Source organism: Salmo salar, chromosome ssa13 (assembly GCF_905237065.1).
Source record: "Salmo salar chromosome ssa13, Ssal_v3.1, whole genome shotgun sequence".
NCBI classification, from domain to species: Eukaryota; Metazoa; Chordata; class Actinopteri; order Salmoniformes; family Salmonidae; genus Salmo; species Salmo salar.
In genome coordinates, this window is record NC_059454.1 from 61554547 (window position 1) to 61569518 (window position 14972).

General features: G+C 42.5%; 1 protein-coding gene across 4 annotated transcripts in view; it reads right to left on the reverse strand.

Moving 5' to 3' along the window:
• Positions 1 to 1667: 1667 nt before the first annotated feature.
• Positions 1668 to 14972, reverse strand: part of LOC106567546 (CXADR-like membrane protein) — a 141494-nt gene continuing 128189 nt past the window's right edge. For all 4 annotated transcript variants that reach the window (XM_014136988.2, XM_014136986.2, XM_014136989.2 and 1 more), the window contains 4 exons: positions 8451 to 8618; positions 7374 to 7496; positions 7076 to 7217; positions 1668 to 5526 (listed from right to left, as the gene is read on the reverse strand). In XM_014136988.2, the coding sequence (XP_013992463.1) occupies positions 5172 to 5526; positions 7076 to 7217; positions 7374 to 7496; positions 8451 to 8618 (788 nt within the window). In that variant the 3' untranslated portion in view covers positions 1668 to 5171. The remainder of the gene's footprint in view (positions 5527 to 7075; positions 7218 to 7373; positions 7497 to 8450; positions 8619 to 14972) is intronic.

Consider the following 14972-nt stretch of genomic DNA (forward strand, 5'->3'; position numbering starts at 1 on the left):
GTTTTGCAACGAAAACAAGTTTCTATTGGACAAATTCAGGTAGGTCCCGTTTTGTTCCGCTTGCTCTGTTTGCTTCCATTTGGTTCTCAAGCGGTAAATGGTTCCCATTGAAAGACGTAATGAATACACCCCAGGTGTGCTAGCTCTGGAATAGATCAATGTCTGAGGGTCCCTGAGGAGAGGTTTTAGAACAGTATCACTCACAGTGTAATGAAATGGCTATATTTTACCACTAGAGTGCCTCATTGCCCTTCTTATTGTAAAATGAGCACTCTAGTTGGCCAGAGAATGTTTCTGCATGTATTACTAGTATATGTACATGTAACTGCCAAAATAAACAAAAACCTTGAGGAAATGAGGGATACAAAGTAAATTAAAAGCAGGCGATTCCACACAGGTGTGGCTCCTAAATTACTTAAGCAATTAACATCCCTTTATGCTTAGGGTCATGTATAAAAATGCAGAGTTCCCGATTATTTTGGCTACCATGGCTAGAAAAAGAGATCTCAGTAACTTTGGAAGAGATGTCTCAAAGGAATGTAGGGGATTTAAAGGGTGTGTGTGTGTGTGTCTCAGTCACCAGAATTCAACCCAATTGAACAGTTATGGGTGATTCTGGAATGCTGAGACAGCGTTTTCCACCACTATCAACAAAATTACAAATTATGGAATTTCCCATGGAAGAATGGTATCGCATCCCTGCAATTGAGTAACAAACACTTGTAGAATCTACGCCAAGGCGCATTGAAGCTGTTCTGGCGGCTCGTGGTGGCCCAACACCCTATTAAGACACTTTATGTTGGTGTTTCCAATATTTTGGCAGTAGTCTAGTGTCATTGCCAATGAAACAAACAGATGGGGAATCTTGAGGACAGTGGTTGGTTGGTTGGTTGTTGTCCTTGTGTGTTGCTGCAGAGTCACAGCAAATTGACTATCCTCATTCGATCAATTAGAAGGTCAGCTGTCTGTCTCACTGTCCAGCAGTTTCCATGATTATAATGGTTATTTATGACTTTGCTAGTAGACACCCTAATCTGGAGGGACATTGTACAGATGGACATTGTTTGCGAGCCCACTCCGTTGAAGAGCCGCGCTCAAGGGCACAATAGCACGCAGACCCCATCTGGTGTTTCACACAGCAACTTTATGGTCAGCCATCTAATTTGCCCTTCACTGCCCCATCAAATGTTGAGATGGAATGGTCTGTATTCTGATTGGATCTGTGGATATTGTCTGTGTCTTAGAAACCCCAGGGGTATGGTCTGTGTCTGAGAAACCCCAGGGGTCAAATTGTAGAATGATCTGAGATGTCAAGGGGAACTTGTCTATGTAAACTTTTTTTAAATATGTATTTTTAGGATTTTTGGGGAGGAGACAGTGACAGGCTTGAATAGAAGGGAGATTCAGAGGCAAAAAGGCCTGGATTCAATCCCACACAGGCAGGGGGATCATGCATGTGTCTGAGGCAGGGGCCTTAACCGCTAGGCTAGATCAACTCCAGGCACTAGTATGTGTATTTCTATACTTTACGGCCAGTTTCCCAGACACCAATTAAGTCCTAGACTAAAACGCATGGACAGTAGAACATCTCCATTGAAATGGCTTAATGTGTTCAGGAAACCGATATGTGAGTCTGCATATCTAAAGTAGAGAACAATCAAACCAAGTGGCTCTTCATCAAATGCTTTATTACAAACCAAAACAGTACTTATTCAGATATTGTAGAAATATACCATTTTCACTCGAGAGGGAGGTATATATATATGGCCTTTTTGGTTTACCACAACTCAAAGTAACTGCATGGCATTGTCAATCAAAGAAAATAGAGTGAGAGAAAACATATTGTCCTTTTAACAGTGTCGGTGTGTTAAAAGGACTTAATGCAAGCAAAACACAAACAGAGAGGACAGTTTAAGAAAGTGCAAAGTACTTCAGATTGAATACTTAACCCAAACAAAGAAACTCAAAATGAATAAAAAAATTATAAAACCTTCCTTATTTACAGTCATAGTATTTGTTTTAAGATGATCATTTATATATTTATTGAGGCAAAATTACTGTTCTTTCTCTAGTTAAGTATCAATGACATGCATATCCATCGTTTTTCAGCTTTGGATGGGTTCTTTCTCCCTTTAACGTTACACTGTATGCATGGTTTCTAACAGAGAGGTCCCATCACTCAACCCATAGTGGAGGTCTTCAGAGTAGACAGACACTAATGAATGACATCAAGATGCACGTTTTGTACTAGCTAAACTAGGGTAATGTCCTTTTGGAGTCGGCACATGGTGAAAAGGCAATGTAATGCCTGTGGTTCACGTTATTCCAATTCCCAGCATGGTTTGGAGCAGATGGTCTTTCCATTCCTCCTGTCTGCCAAGAAAGACATTCCAATGAAAAAGGGTAGAAATCTTAATGATTCAGGACGCAGAGCAGTCCGCCACGACTGAATCAGATGGGCAGCGAAAGGTAGCTAGCAAACCAGGGAAATTCACAGAGCAACCCGGATAACTGGAAAATCATTCCCGGTACGTATCACACACCATCAAACGGCCATAAAAGCTGCATTCAATCAGCCACTAGGCCTCTCTATATTGGCTTTCAGCAGTATTATGGGAAATTATAAGAGGGTTGTGGTGGGTAATCACTAATAAGGAGCTCTCACTCAGGTGTCATCCTCTCATCTTGCCACTCATCCGTGTCCTGGTTTAAAGGAGCTTTTCAAACAGCAGTGGGCAAGCTAGAGACTCACCGAGACAAAGTTGCTGATTTCTTTTCGCTCTTGGAACTGCCCACGATTCAGGAGATAATTTCACCTTCACTACTGGAGTGACATTATAAAAAAAAAATATTACTAAAGGTGAATCTGGTGGATTTCAACCAGGCATGAACCGAAGCCAGGTTAACTTGTAATGTTTTTCAAGGAGTATAGACTCCTGAGTACCCGTCCTGGTTCCAACCCTTTCAGAGGCCAGAGTGTGAGTGCACGCTTATGCCCTCTGCACTGTGGGATGAGTAGAGCCCGCTCCCTCCTGGGTGATCTAAGATGAGTGTGCTGGTTTATCCTGGAGGGCGCCACAGCATCATTCACTTCAAATACCTCCTGACATCTCATCCATCACATGGACTGTATCGCGAGGGAGCCAAAATAAGGGGTGTCTCTCCGGGAGGAAGCAGTCATAATGCTGAAGGACCAACGTGCTGGCAGACAAGAATATCGCTATGCAAAAGTGATGCCTTTGTATCTGAGGAAAGCTCAGGCAAATGTTGACAATTAAGTCAGAGAGAAGGATAGGGCATAATCCAACTTTCAGCCGGGACATTTTATTGAGTTTGAGTTTAAATTCTGTGTTTGGCCACCATGAAGAGACTTTGATAGAACGATTTGAGTTTGGCTGAAACTAGTATGACTACATGGCTAAACAAGATCACTCAAAGCAATTGTCCTTTTCATTCCTCATCTGCTTGAATAGAATCAATCTCAGATGTACCATACCGTAGGGTTAACCATTCAAAACAGTGAATCTGTATTCCTTAATGTTTTGTGAATAATACTTTTCTGTAATGTACTCAATTAAAAAAGGCACTATTCAGGATCATAATTGCCGTTCTTCTATAATTACAAGGTGCCGAACCAACACATATATTATGATGTGTAATGGCCCTTTGTTCATTTTCCAATAATACAGAACCTATTTATCATGTTTTCAGCTACATACACAGTTCAACTGCAGGGGATTCAACTTACTACTGCAAATCTCTGCTCTTCATTGAAAAATAAGGATTGATCCAATGACTTTATATACTGCAAGATATATCAACACATTCATTAGTTTGTTCATTCAACCGGATTAACGGACATGCTATTTACACAACACAAACAAAAAAACATTTTCATCAAACATCAACAGTGGCACTTTATCGATAGGGCTTATGTGCATCCATTTATTAATAATCCTTAAACATTCTGAGGAATCTGAGATAAATGAAATAAACTATTCTCCACAGCAATACATATCACAGCCATGAATAATCCCCTATGTTGACGATACGGGATTATATGTCATATATTCCTATGGGTTTATATGACACTGTCCATGAACATGGGAAGATAACGTTACATATGTCCAGACTTGTTAAGTGCATAGTGCTGGATACACAGAAAACATGGAAGCAGGGGAAATCAATACAGATATGTCCATGTTGCTGCGAGTGACCCATGTGCAGGTATATAGGGTGACAGGTGACGTGTCTATGTGGAGTCTCTTACTTACTTACTTTTACTTAAGCTATATCATCTTTGTACAATTACAAGAAAACATCCCTCTTGCATCAGCAGCAGACTTTCATCCACTCTCATTGGTTTGGCGATCGATTGGTGCTTCCCTCCCTCCTCTCTGAGCCAATCACCATGCCTGCTGGCCTTGGTGGGAGTCCAGGGATACATGGAGGTGTGCGATGCCACCGAAGCAGCCTCAGAGATGTTGATTGCTCGGTGTGGCTCGGAGTGAGAGTTTGGCAGGTGTGGTGCCTAGGCAAGCCTGGGAAAGCAGGTGTTTGGAGAGCTGTTTACTTTTCCTGTCTGTTTTAGATTTTTTCTTTTGTCTGCCGTCTGGTTTGATCTGGTCGGAAGCAGGTGGTGTGAGACACCCAGACACCCTGGCCTGTTCTCTGGGGAGCTATGCAGCCCATGTTTCTCCTTTGTTTGTTCTTTTCTAGTCCTCTGTTGCTCTAATTCCCTCTCTCCATCCATAACCCTCCCACTTTCACGACTGTCAATTCGGTTTAAAAATACCTAAAATCTACTTAGGGTCCTCCCCTGTTCCTGCCACCTCAGAGTATGATACACATCACTGCCCGCATTTGCAAAATCAGACAAAAATACAACAAAAGTTCTGTCGTCACGGGAAGGGAAAATGAACATGAGATTTCACTCTGTATTGCTTGTACAGGAGAGGGGGGCAAAAGCTCTTCTTATGAAAATCTTCCCTTCATAAGAATGCTCTCAATTATACTTTTAGATGGCGACTATGAGTAAGGGGGAGTTTTACTTTATGGTATAGCTGGTTTTCACAGGGTCTCTGGGGGCGGGCTGGGGGTTGCTGTCAGCTGTGTACGGGTGCTTCTTGTTTCTGTCTGTCTAGGTCTACTCCTTTATCCCTCCCTTCCCTCTACACAGTCTGGAAGGCCTTGGTCTGGGCAGGGATCATGACCGGCGTTGCCCCCATGCGGGCCAGGTTCCTGGGGCTCAGTTTGGGGGGAGGGCTGGGCTTGGCCGGGGCCGTGCGGGGCTCTGGGGTTTTGGGAACGACTTGTGTGTAGGCGGGGGGCTGTTGGAGGAAGCTGGGGGGCTGGCCGTTCTCTTTGAGGGTGGTCACGGCGGGCAGGCGGGCGTGGGGCCCCCGGGGGGCGCTGGTGTGAACCATGGATTGGGTGGAGGAGGTGCCTGAGCGGGAGCTGCCAGAGTGGGATGAGGAGAGAGAGTTGGGCTTTACCAGTTTGGCCTTGGGAGCCTCAGCATCCTCCCTGAGACAGAGACAAAGACAGGTGTGGCTCAGAACATCGAAGGAATAATTGGTAATATTAATGAAAATAAAAACCTTCCACATAATGCACAATGAGTGCATTAAAGCACATTTATAATGGTTTAAATGCAATGCATAATGCATTATGAACTTTTATTTGAAGTAACTGGCCAAATACATGGTACTCTGAATGGCTGAATAACTGGTATCCACTTCTTACAATGAACCCTAGTTAGATCAAGTTACGACAGCACATCAACAACATGCGATTGATCATCACTACGTCATTTGCAACCCCTCACCTTTTCTAAACAGTAGTCTGACCTCAGACCGTGTGTGTGTGTATGTGTGAGTGTGAGTGAGTGTACGAGTGGGTGTGTCGCCACTAATGTTCCATATGTAAACAGGACCGAAGTGACTGTCTGCTCTGTGACTCTTCCCTCGCCGTGCCACTCCATTATTGATGCACAGCCATCCCCCTGTGCCTGCATAATTCAGCCTGACACTTGCAAATAGGCAACAGCGTGGATGCTACGCTATCGGCCAAAAATAGCTGCTGTTGTAACAAGCACTGCCAGCAGCATTATCAGACATCATTTAGGATGCTGGAATCTGCTTTAAGAGGTGAGGGATAGTCCGGCTGTAGTGGAACTACAGTACCGGCGGGATAGGGAGGAAAGGGGATGGTATACATAGGTTGGAGAGAGGATGCTAAGCAGTCGGGTTTAAGTGGTGGTGTAAACCTGTGTTGGTGGACAGAGTGAAGTCCTTTTTTGTACCAACTAGGTGAGGGTTTTTCCCCACCCTATCTGTTTATGTGTTTACTTTTTGTTAATTCTGGTTGATTTTGTTATGTACCGTAATTTCCGGACTATTAAGCGCACCTGAATATAAGCCGCACCCACTGAATAAAAAAAATATATATATATTTTGAACATAAATAAGCCGCACATGTCTATAAGCCGCAGGTGCCTACCGGTACATTGAAACAAATTAACTTTACACAGGCTTTAACGAAACACGGCTTGTAACAAAAAATAAAAAATTAGCAGTAAGCTTTAGTTGTCTTTTCCAACGTCTTATCATCGACTCATTAAGACCAAGCTCCCGTGCAGCAGCTCTATTTCCTTTTCCAACAGCCAGATCAATCGCCTTCAACTTGAAAGCTGCATCATATGCATTTCTCCGTGTCTTTGCCATGATGAGGGTGACAAAATGACTACCGTAATCAGAATGATGGGAAGTTTGAGAGCGCTCGATTTAATCTAAACAGTAAACAAAAAAGTTGTTTGACCTTAACCCGTTCGGCAATTTCATTGGTCTAATGAAAGCTTCATGCCGGCAAAAAACTGAGCACGTCACAGAATGTGTTTTTTTTTATTTATTTTTTTGAAAGCGGGTAAAATCCATATATTTGCCGCGTCATTGTTTAAGCCGCGGTGTTCAAAGCGTGGGAAAAAAGTTGCGGCTTATAGTCTGGAATTTACGGTATATTTGGTATCTTGAAATGAACCACACCAACCTAAATGTGTTTGCGTCTGTGTGTGTACCTGATCTCGTTAGGCGTCTCCTCCTCCTCGTATTTCTTCTTCTCCTTCTTGCGGAACACCAGCCAGATGATGAGGATGATGAGGAGGACGCCGAAGGACACACCCACAACGGCACCTGCTACCACACCCATGCCCCGCACATCTGAAATGCACACAAAGATAAATATGATTCACGGGTTGGGAGAAAGTGATAGCTATTACTGTTTTGAAGTCCTACAGATCATTTTTGGTAACATCTATGGGGTTATAATATGAGGCAGTGTGTGTGTCTGTGTTGGTTATAGCCTGGGCTACTCACAGTGTATCTTGACCTCTACGGTGCAACTCTCCTCTCCCACATCGTTGCTGGCGGTACATTTATACACCCCAGTACTCTCCTTAGTCAGGTTCCTCAGTGTCACTATCTCTGAGTTCTTCAAATCTTACACAAGAAAAAACAACAGGACAAGGTACAGTGATTGTGATGCAATTTAAAGCTTTTCTCAACTATCACATCCAGAAACACCATTGCAGGGGATGGTTATTTGGACAGTGTTTGAACAACCACCGAATTGTGATAGCTAAGAATGTAAACCAATTCAGAGAGACCATCCAAACTCGTGTCTCTACTGCATGTTCCTGCAAGGTCACTTTCATAATGTTTCTGTGGATGTGTGATGAATAGTACTGTTCTCTGTTCCTGATATAGACTACTGCTTTTTGGACCAAAGATCATTGGCCCAATCCCAAACTATTAGGGGCTAGCGGCCCCTAATAGGATTCGATAAGAATCTGCGGCATTGCATTATAGCTGTACATTACCATCTGATAGACAAGGGGGAGTTTTCGCCATATTACCTAAACTATCCAATCCTAGAAGATCTACAGTACACAAAAACATAAGGCGTAGCGGCTGGTGTTTGATTTGGGATTGGACAACTCAGACCTTTGGTGTAATAGATGTGACTGTGGCCAATTTCCCAGAACAGGTACATGTAGATAAGGGATTGTTATTGAATAAGAACTTGGTCGAGTCTGCATGGGAGTAGTGTCTCTCCCAACACTTGACTGGACACAAATAAGGATACTGGAGGTGGTAGATCTGATTTGAAATTGGTCTGGCATTCTGACACATACTTTAATTACATAAGTATGTTCTGTCCCAAAAGCCCTTAAAGGGGATCTGAAAAAAGAGGATATGGCACAAAAGTGCAGGAAAATGCTTAGAATAAGTATCAAGTTGACATTTGAGTCAGTTTATGACTAAAGACTAATCTGACTTATGACAGACTTGTCATTATATCTTGAAGACTTATGGTTGCACCCATGCACATAGCATCCACACACAGAATACATCCACACACAGAAAGAGCATGCAGTGGACTAGAGGGCTTACCTATGAGGGCAAGTGGGGGCAGCTTCCCTACATACTTGCCCTTGTCCAGCACCCTCTCCCATTTGTAGTTGATGGGGTCAGAGCCGTCTGCAGACTTACAGCTCATCTTAACATCACTACCCTCCAACAGCCGGCCCTCCATCCAACATCGTGGCTTAGAGGGCTTCACTGGGGACAGAGAGAGAGAGAGAGACACATACACAAACACACACACACACTTTGAATTAGATAAATAACAGGTCCATACTCTGGGTCATCATGGGCTCAGGGAGAGAGTAGGGGGTTAAAGTTTACGACGAGACCCAAACTTCACCCTTGACTGACCCACAGACCACCACCCAACCTGACATCTGGACTTAGCTGAAACAGCTGAGAGACATGGTGCACAACCTGGGAACCATCGTGGTGGAACAGAGAGAAGAGTTGAGCATCACTAAGACTGAACTCACATGCTATAAGAGCCAGGCGGATGAGCTGAAGATATGTTTTATGTTATCAATTTAGTGTAGTAAATCATTTTATTAGTAAACCAATAAAGCTGTGACTATATACTAACTGAATGTTGTCTTAGCCATGGGGACCAGACTGACAGAGTGAGAAAGAGGTGGAGGAGCTGAAGAGAGAGAACACGGGCGAAGAACATACTGTTGGCTTTGAAATACATAATCATGTCATATTGACCAACAGAAAGCCAAACATATCTTGAGTTCTTATTTATTCTTATTGATGCAGCCTGGATTCAAACCAAGGACTGTAATGACACCTCTTGCACTGAGATGCAGTGCCTTTGACCACTGCATCTCAGTGGTTACATTTGTCCATTTTTCTCCAGAATATTGAGTCATTGAAACTGAAACAGTGCATCCCATATGGAGGCAGCAAACAATGTACCAGGCCAGCTGTGATTTACAACCTGAGAGAAGTATTTTTTCGACTACCAAAAATTGTATTGGTGAATTATAACCCACTGTTCCCTGGTAGGCTGTCATTGTAAATAAGAATTTGTTCTCAACTGACTTGCCTAGTTAAATAAAGGTTAAATAAAAAATACATTTAAAAAAAGGCTGGGAATGTCAATACAATCCAACTAGCAAGGGCAATGATCACAAGTCAATCATAACGTGGCTAATAGGCTAGCGTATCTATCTATGTAGCAAGCTAAAAACACAGCCTAACATTAGCTAGATAGCTGGCTAGGAGGATGTCATGTCATGCCATTGGAGGAGTGGGTGAGTGACTGACTTTTTCCCCTGATATCATTTTTCAGTGACTATGCACAGCTAGAGATGCAGGTGTCATTTGGTTAGCTAGCAAGAACTTGAACGACTGTTATACAGTTAGCATATCTCTTGCTTTCACAAATTCACTCTGGCTATCTACTCCGATTTCAGAGCACTCTCGTCTGAGTGTGTGAGAGCGCAGAACAACTGATGAATTTACGAACGCGCAACACCTGTTGAATACGACCGGTGTCAGTAAATGTAGGCAAACAAAGTAATAGTTAGTCAAGAACGCTCTAGATAACATGTAACCAGCTCTGCTACAGAGTGTAAAATGGTCAGAGTGAGATCGGCTCTCATTTGTGTCTGGAAGTAGCTAGCTAGCAAGCTAGACAACTTTAACCAGTTAGCTTGGGTGCTTGGTTGGGACAAGCATGCATTGGCAGGCAAGCAACTCGCCCAACATTTTTTTATCAGTGAAATTTTTACGGCCAACTAGCTGAAAAGGTTTGAGGGTTTATCTTTGTTCGTTCGATGTTAGCTTATCTTGCTCTGGCTAGCATTAGTTGTTGATCTTGTTGTTATTGATGTGCATAACTGAGGGAGTGAGAGCCTACCTTTTCATGTTTTTTTATCAATAGGACTGTAAAGTTCGCAAATGTAAGAGGACTCCCGTGGTGTTCACATATTTGCAGAAATCCATTCAGGTGTATTTTGTAGCTTTGGGTGAATACATTCTAATCATCTAAAGTCACGCTGTTGCAACTGCCTGTAAACACACAGTCCAGTTCAAAGTGAATGATGGGAGGCCCTTGTGGCAAATGGCTTGTTTGCATGAAGGTCTACTGTAGCTCTGATTGGCTATTGCTCACCGGTCTGTGTAGACTCTGGTCCAGAACAAGAGATGTTTTTATTCTGTACCCTGTCTTTCAAAAGATAATTTGTAAAAATCCAAATAATTTAACAGATCTTCATTGTAAAGGGCTTAAACACTGTTTCCCATGCTTGTTCAATGAACCATTAACAATTAATGAACATACATCTGTGGAACGGGCGTTAACTTCTTATGGATCCCTTCGCGCACCAATCCCGTTAGCGGGATCGATTTGACAACACCCAGTGAAAAACAGAAATACTCATAATAATAATTCATAAATCATACAAGTGTTATACATCGGTTTAAAGATGAACTTCTTGTTAATCCAGCCACAGTGTCAGATTTCAAAAAGGCTTTACGGCGAAAGCAAACCATGCGATTATCTGAGGACAGCGCCCAGCATACCAACACATGAAAATCAGATTTCAACCAGGCAGGTGCTACACAAAAGTCAGAAATAACGATATAATTCATGCCTTGCCTTTGAAGATCTAAATAATCGCAAAAATTTAAGACGGAATAAACTGTGTTCAATAGCGGATAAAATGAAAGCGGAGCGGGTTTCAGGTCACGCGCCCCAAACAAAACAGTCCACTTGGCTCTACACTCAGAAAGGAAAGGGCTACTTCTTCATTTTTTAAAGGAAAAACATCAACCAATTTCTAAAGACTGTTGACATCTAGTGGAAGCCATAGGAACTGCAACCAGGTCCCTCATAAATCTAGTTCCCCATAGAAAACCAATTGAAAAGACAGTGACCTCAATTCCTTTTTTTCCTGGATGGTTTGTCCTCGGGGTTTCGCCTGCCAAATAAGTTCTGTTATACTCACAGACATAAATGTTACAGTTCTAGAAACCTTAGAGTGTTTTCTATCCAAATCTACCAATTATATGCATATCCTTGGTTCTGGGCCTGAGTAGCAGGCAGTTTACTTTGGGCAGACTTTTCATCCGGACGTGAAAATAGTGCCCCCTAGCCTTAAGAAGTTTCAGGACACTACCAGCTTACAGACGGTAGGCAATTTAGGTCACAGTTATGAAAACTTAGGACACTAAAGAGACCTTTCTACTGACTCTGAAAAACACCAAAAGAAAGATGCCCAGGGTCCCTGCTCATTTGTGTGAACGTGCCTTAGGCATGCTGTAAGGAGACATGAGGACTGCAGATGTGGACAGGGCAATAAATTGCAATGTCCATACTGTGAGAGGCCTAAGACAGCGCTACAGGGAGACAGGACGGACAGCTGATTGTCCTCGTAGTGGCAGACCACGTGTAACAACACCTGCACAGGATCGGTACATCCGAACATAACAGTATGGCAACAACAACTGCCCGAGTTACACCAGGAACGCACAATCCCTCCATCAGTGCTCAGACTGTCCGCAATAGGCTGAGAGAGGCTGGACTGAGGGCTTTTAAGCCTGTTGTAAGGTAGGTCCTCACCAGACATCACCGGCAACAACGTTGCCTATGGGCACAAATCCACCGTCGCTGGACCAGACAGGACTGGCAAAAGGTGCTCTTCACTGACGAGTCACTGTTTTGTTTCACCAGGTGTGATGGTAGGATTCGCGTTTATCATCGAAGGAATGAGCGTTACACCAAGGCCTGTACTCTGGAGCGGGATCGATTTGGAGGTGGACGGTCCGTCATGGTCTGGGGCGGTGTGTCACAGCATCATCGGACTGAGCTTGTTGTCATTGCAGGGAAGGCATCCTCCCCTCTCATGTGGTACCCTTCCTGCAGGCTCATCCTGACATGACCCTCCAGCATGACAATGCCACCAGCCATACTACTCGTTCTGTGCATGATTTCCTGCAAGACAGGAATGTCAGTGTTCTGCCATGGCCAGCGAAGAGCCAGGATCTCAATCCCATTGAGCACGTCTGGGACCTGTTGGATCGGAGGGTGAGGGCTAGGGCCATTCCCCCCAGAAACGTCCGGGAACTTGCAGGTGCCTTGGTGGAAAAGTGGGGTAACATCTCACAGCAAGAAATGGCAAATCTGGTGCAGTCCATGAGGAAGAGATGCACTGCAGTACTTAATGCAGCTGGTGGCCACACCAGATGCTGACTGTTACTTTTGATTTTGACCCCCCCTTTGTTCAGGGACACATTATTCAATTTCTGTTAGTCACATATCTGTGGAACTTGTTCAGTTTATGTCTCAGTTGTTGTTATGTTCATACAAATATTTACACATGTTAAGTTTGCTGAAAATAAATGCAGTTGACAGTGAGAGGACGTTTCTTTTTTTGCTAAGTTTATATTTAAACTCAGCAGCACCCTCAGCGCCCCTACTTCCCTCGACTACGCCGATATCCTCGACCTGTCCACAGCCATACAAATTAATATTTTTTCATAAAAACAGTAAAACAGCTTTGAAGATCTGCATGCATTGGTTGTGTTTAGGCAGGTCTTAAGAAAAATACGTGTACCAAAAGTTTGTATTTCGAAGAACCTCTAATATGATAACCTATAGCAAGACGCGTGGTCAAATTATGAAAATGGATAAAAGCGGCAATCGATAAATAGTGCCAAGGAGCACGCATGTAAAGAAAATACCATGGTTTTAAAAAGGAATAAAATGTAAATCTAAAAGTAGCCTAAAGAGTCTAGCCTAAGTGTGCAGCGCCCATCATTGTTGCCTCAATAAATCACATTGTTTTATGTAACATTTATCAGGAAATATTCCAAAAGTATGGAAATGTGCTGCCACTCCATAAGGGAGGGGATAGTAGTGATCTTAATAATTACCGCCTCATTTCAAGGCTTCTTTGTCTAGCTAAGATTCTTGAATCATTGGTAAATGTACAACTTTGCTCTTTTTTATCTATGACACGTATTTTGAATGTAAAAGGCTATAGGCCTGGGCATAGCTCTATTACAGCAATCACTTTAGTTAATTATCTTGTCAATGCTTTAGACACTAAAATGAAATGTGCTGCTTTGTTTGTGGACCTGTCAAAAGCTTGAATGTTGATCATGCTATTTTATTGAATAAGTTGTCGTCGATAGGCCTGAGCGCTGACGCCGCTTCACGGGTTTCATGATTATCTTAGTGACCATGTATATGCGGATGATACTATTTTGTATGCTATTGCCCCCGACTCTTGATCTGACTGGGTCAAAACAACAGTGAGATTTTATAGCTATGCAGGAATTCCTTGCTGATTTAAAATGTGTGCTTAATACAGGAAAAACGAAATACATGTTGTTTTCAAACTCTCGTAAGAATGTTTCAGATTAACTACATGTTCACTCATTAGATGGTTCTCCAATCGAAAGTGTTCCCGCATATAAAGGAATTTGGATTAATATGGATTTGATGTTTAAAAAACAAAGATGAGCTGGTTAAGAAGCTAAGAAACAGATTGTGCCTTTCTCTAAGCAGTAGGAAGAAGATTATTCAGTCAACCTTTTTATCTGTTCTTGATTATGGTGATATTATTTATCAAAGTGCAGCTGCTAACTACTCTTAAACCTTTGAATGCCATTTACCATAGTGCCCTTCGTTTTGTTACAGGTGACAGTCTTGATACTCATCAAATCAAATCAAATTGTATTTGTCACATGCGCCGAATACATCCGGTGTAGACCTTACAGTGAAATGCTTACTTACAAGCCCTTAACCAACAATGCAGTTCAAGAAAATGAGTTAAGAAAATATTTACTAAATAAACTAAAGTAAAAAAAAAAAAAAAAAAGTAACACAAGAAAATTACATAGCAATAACGAGGCTAAATACAGAGGGTACCAGTACCGAGTGAATGTGCGGGGGTACAGCTTAGTCGCGGTAATTTGTCCAGTGACTATGCATAGATAATAAACAGCGAGTGTGTGGGGGGGGGGGTCCATGTAAATAGTCTGGTTGGCCAACTGTTCAGCAGTCTTATGGCTTGGGGGTGGGTAGAAGCTGTTAAGGAGCCTCTCGATGGTGCAGCTGTAGAACTTTTTGAGGATCTGAGGACCCCTACCCCTGTCACAACACAACTGACGCAATAAAAAGGAAAGAAATTCCAGAAATTATATTTTAATTGAAATGCATTCCATGTGACTACCTCATGAAGCTGGTTGAGAGAATGCCAAGAGTGTGCAAATCTGTCATCAAGGCAAAGGGTGGCTACTTTGAAGAATCTCAAATATATTTGTTTAACAATTTTTTGGTTACCACATGATTCCATATGTGTTATTTCATAGTTTTGATGTCTTCACTATACAATGTAGAAAATAGTCAAAATTATGAAAAACCCTTGAATGAGTAGCTGTGTCTAAACTTTTGACTGTATATATATATATATATATATATATATATATATATATAGAGGAGGAGGATGTGGTCTAATGCATCTCCCTGCCAGCTTCATGCTTTATGATAATTCCTCATATCACTGTAACTCCAGCCACAGACTGCTCTCTCTGCTA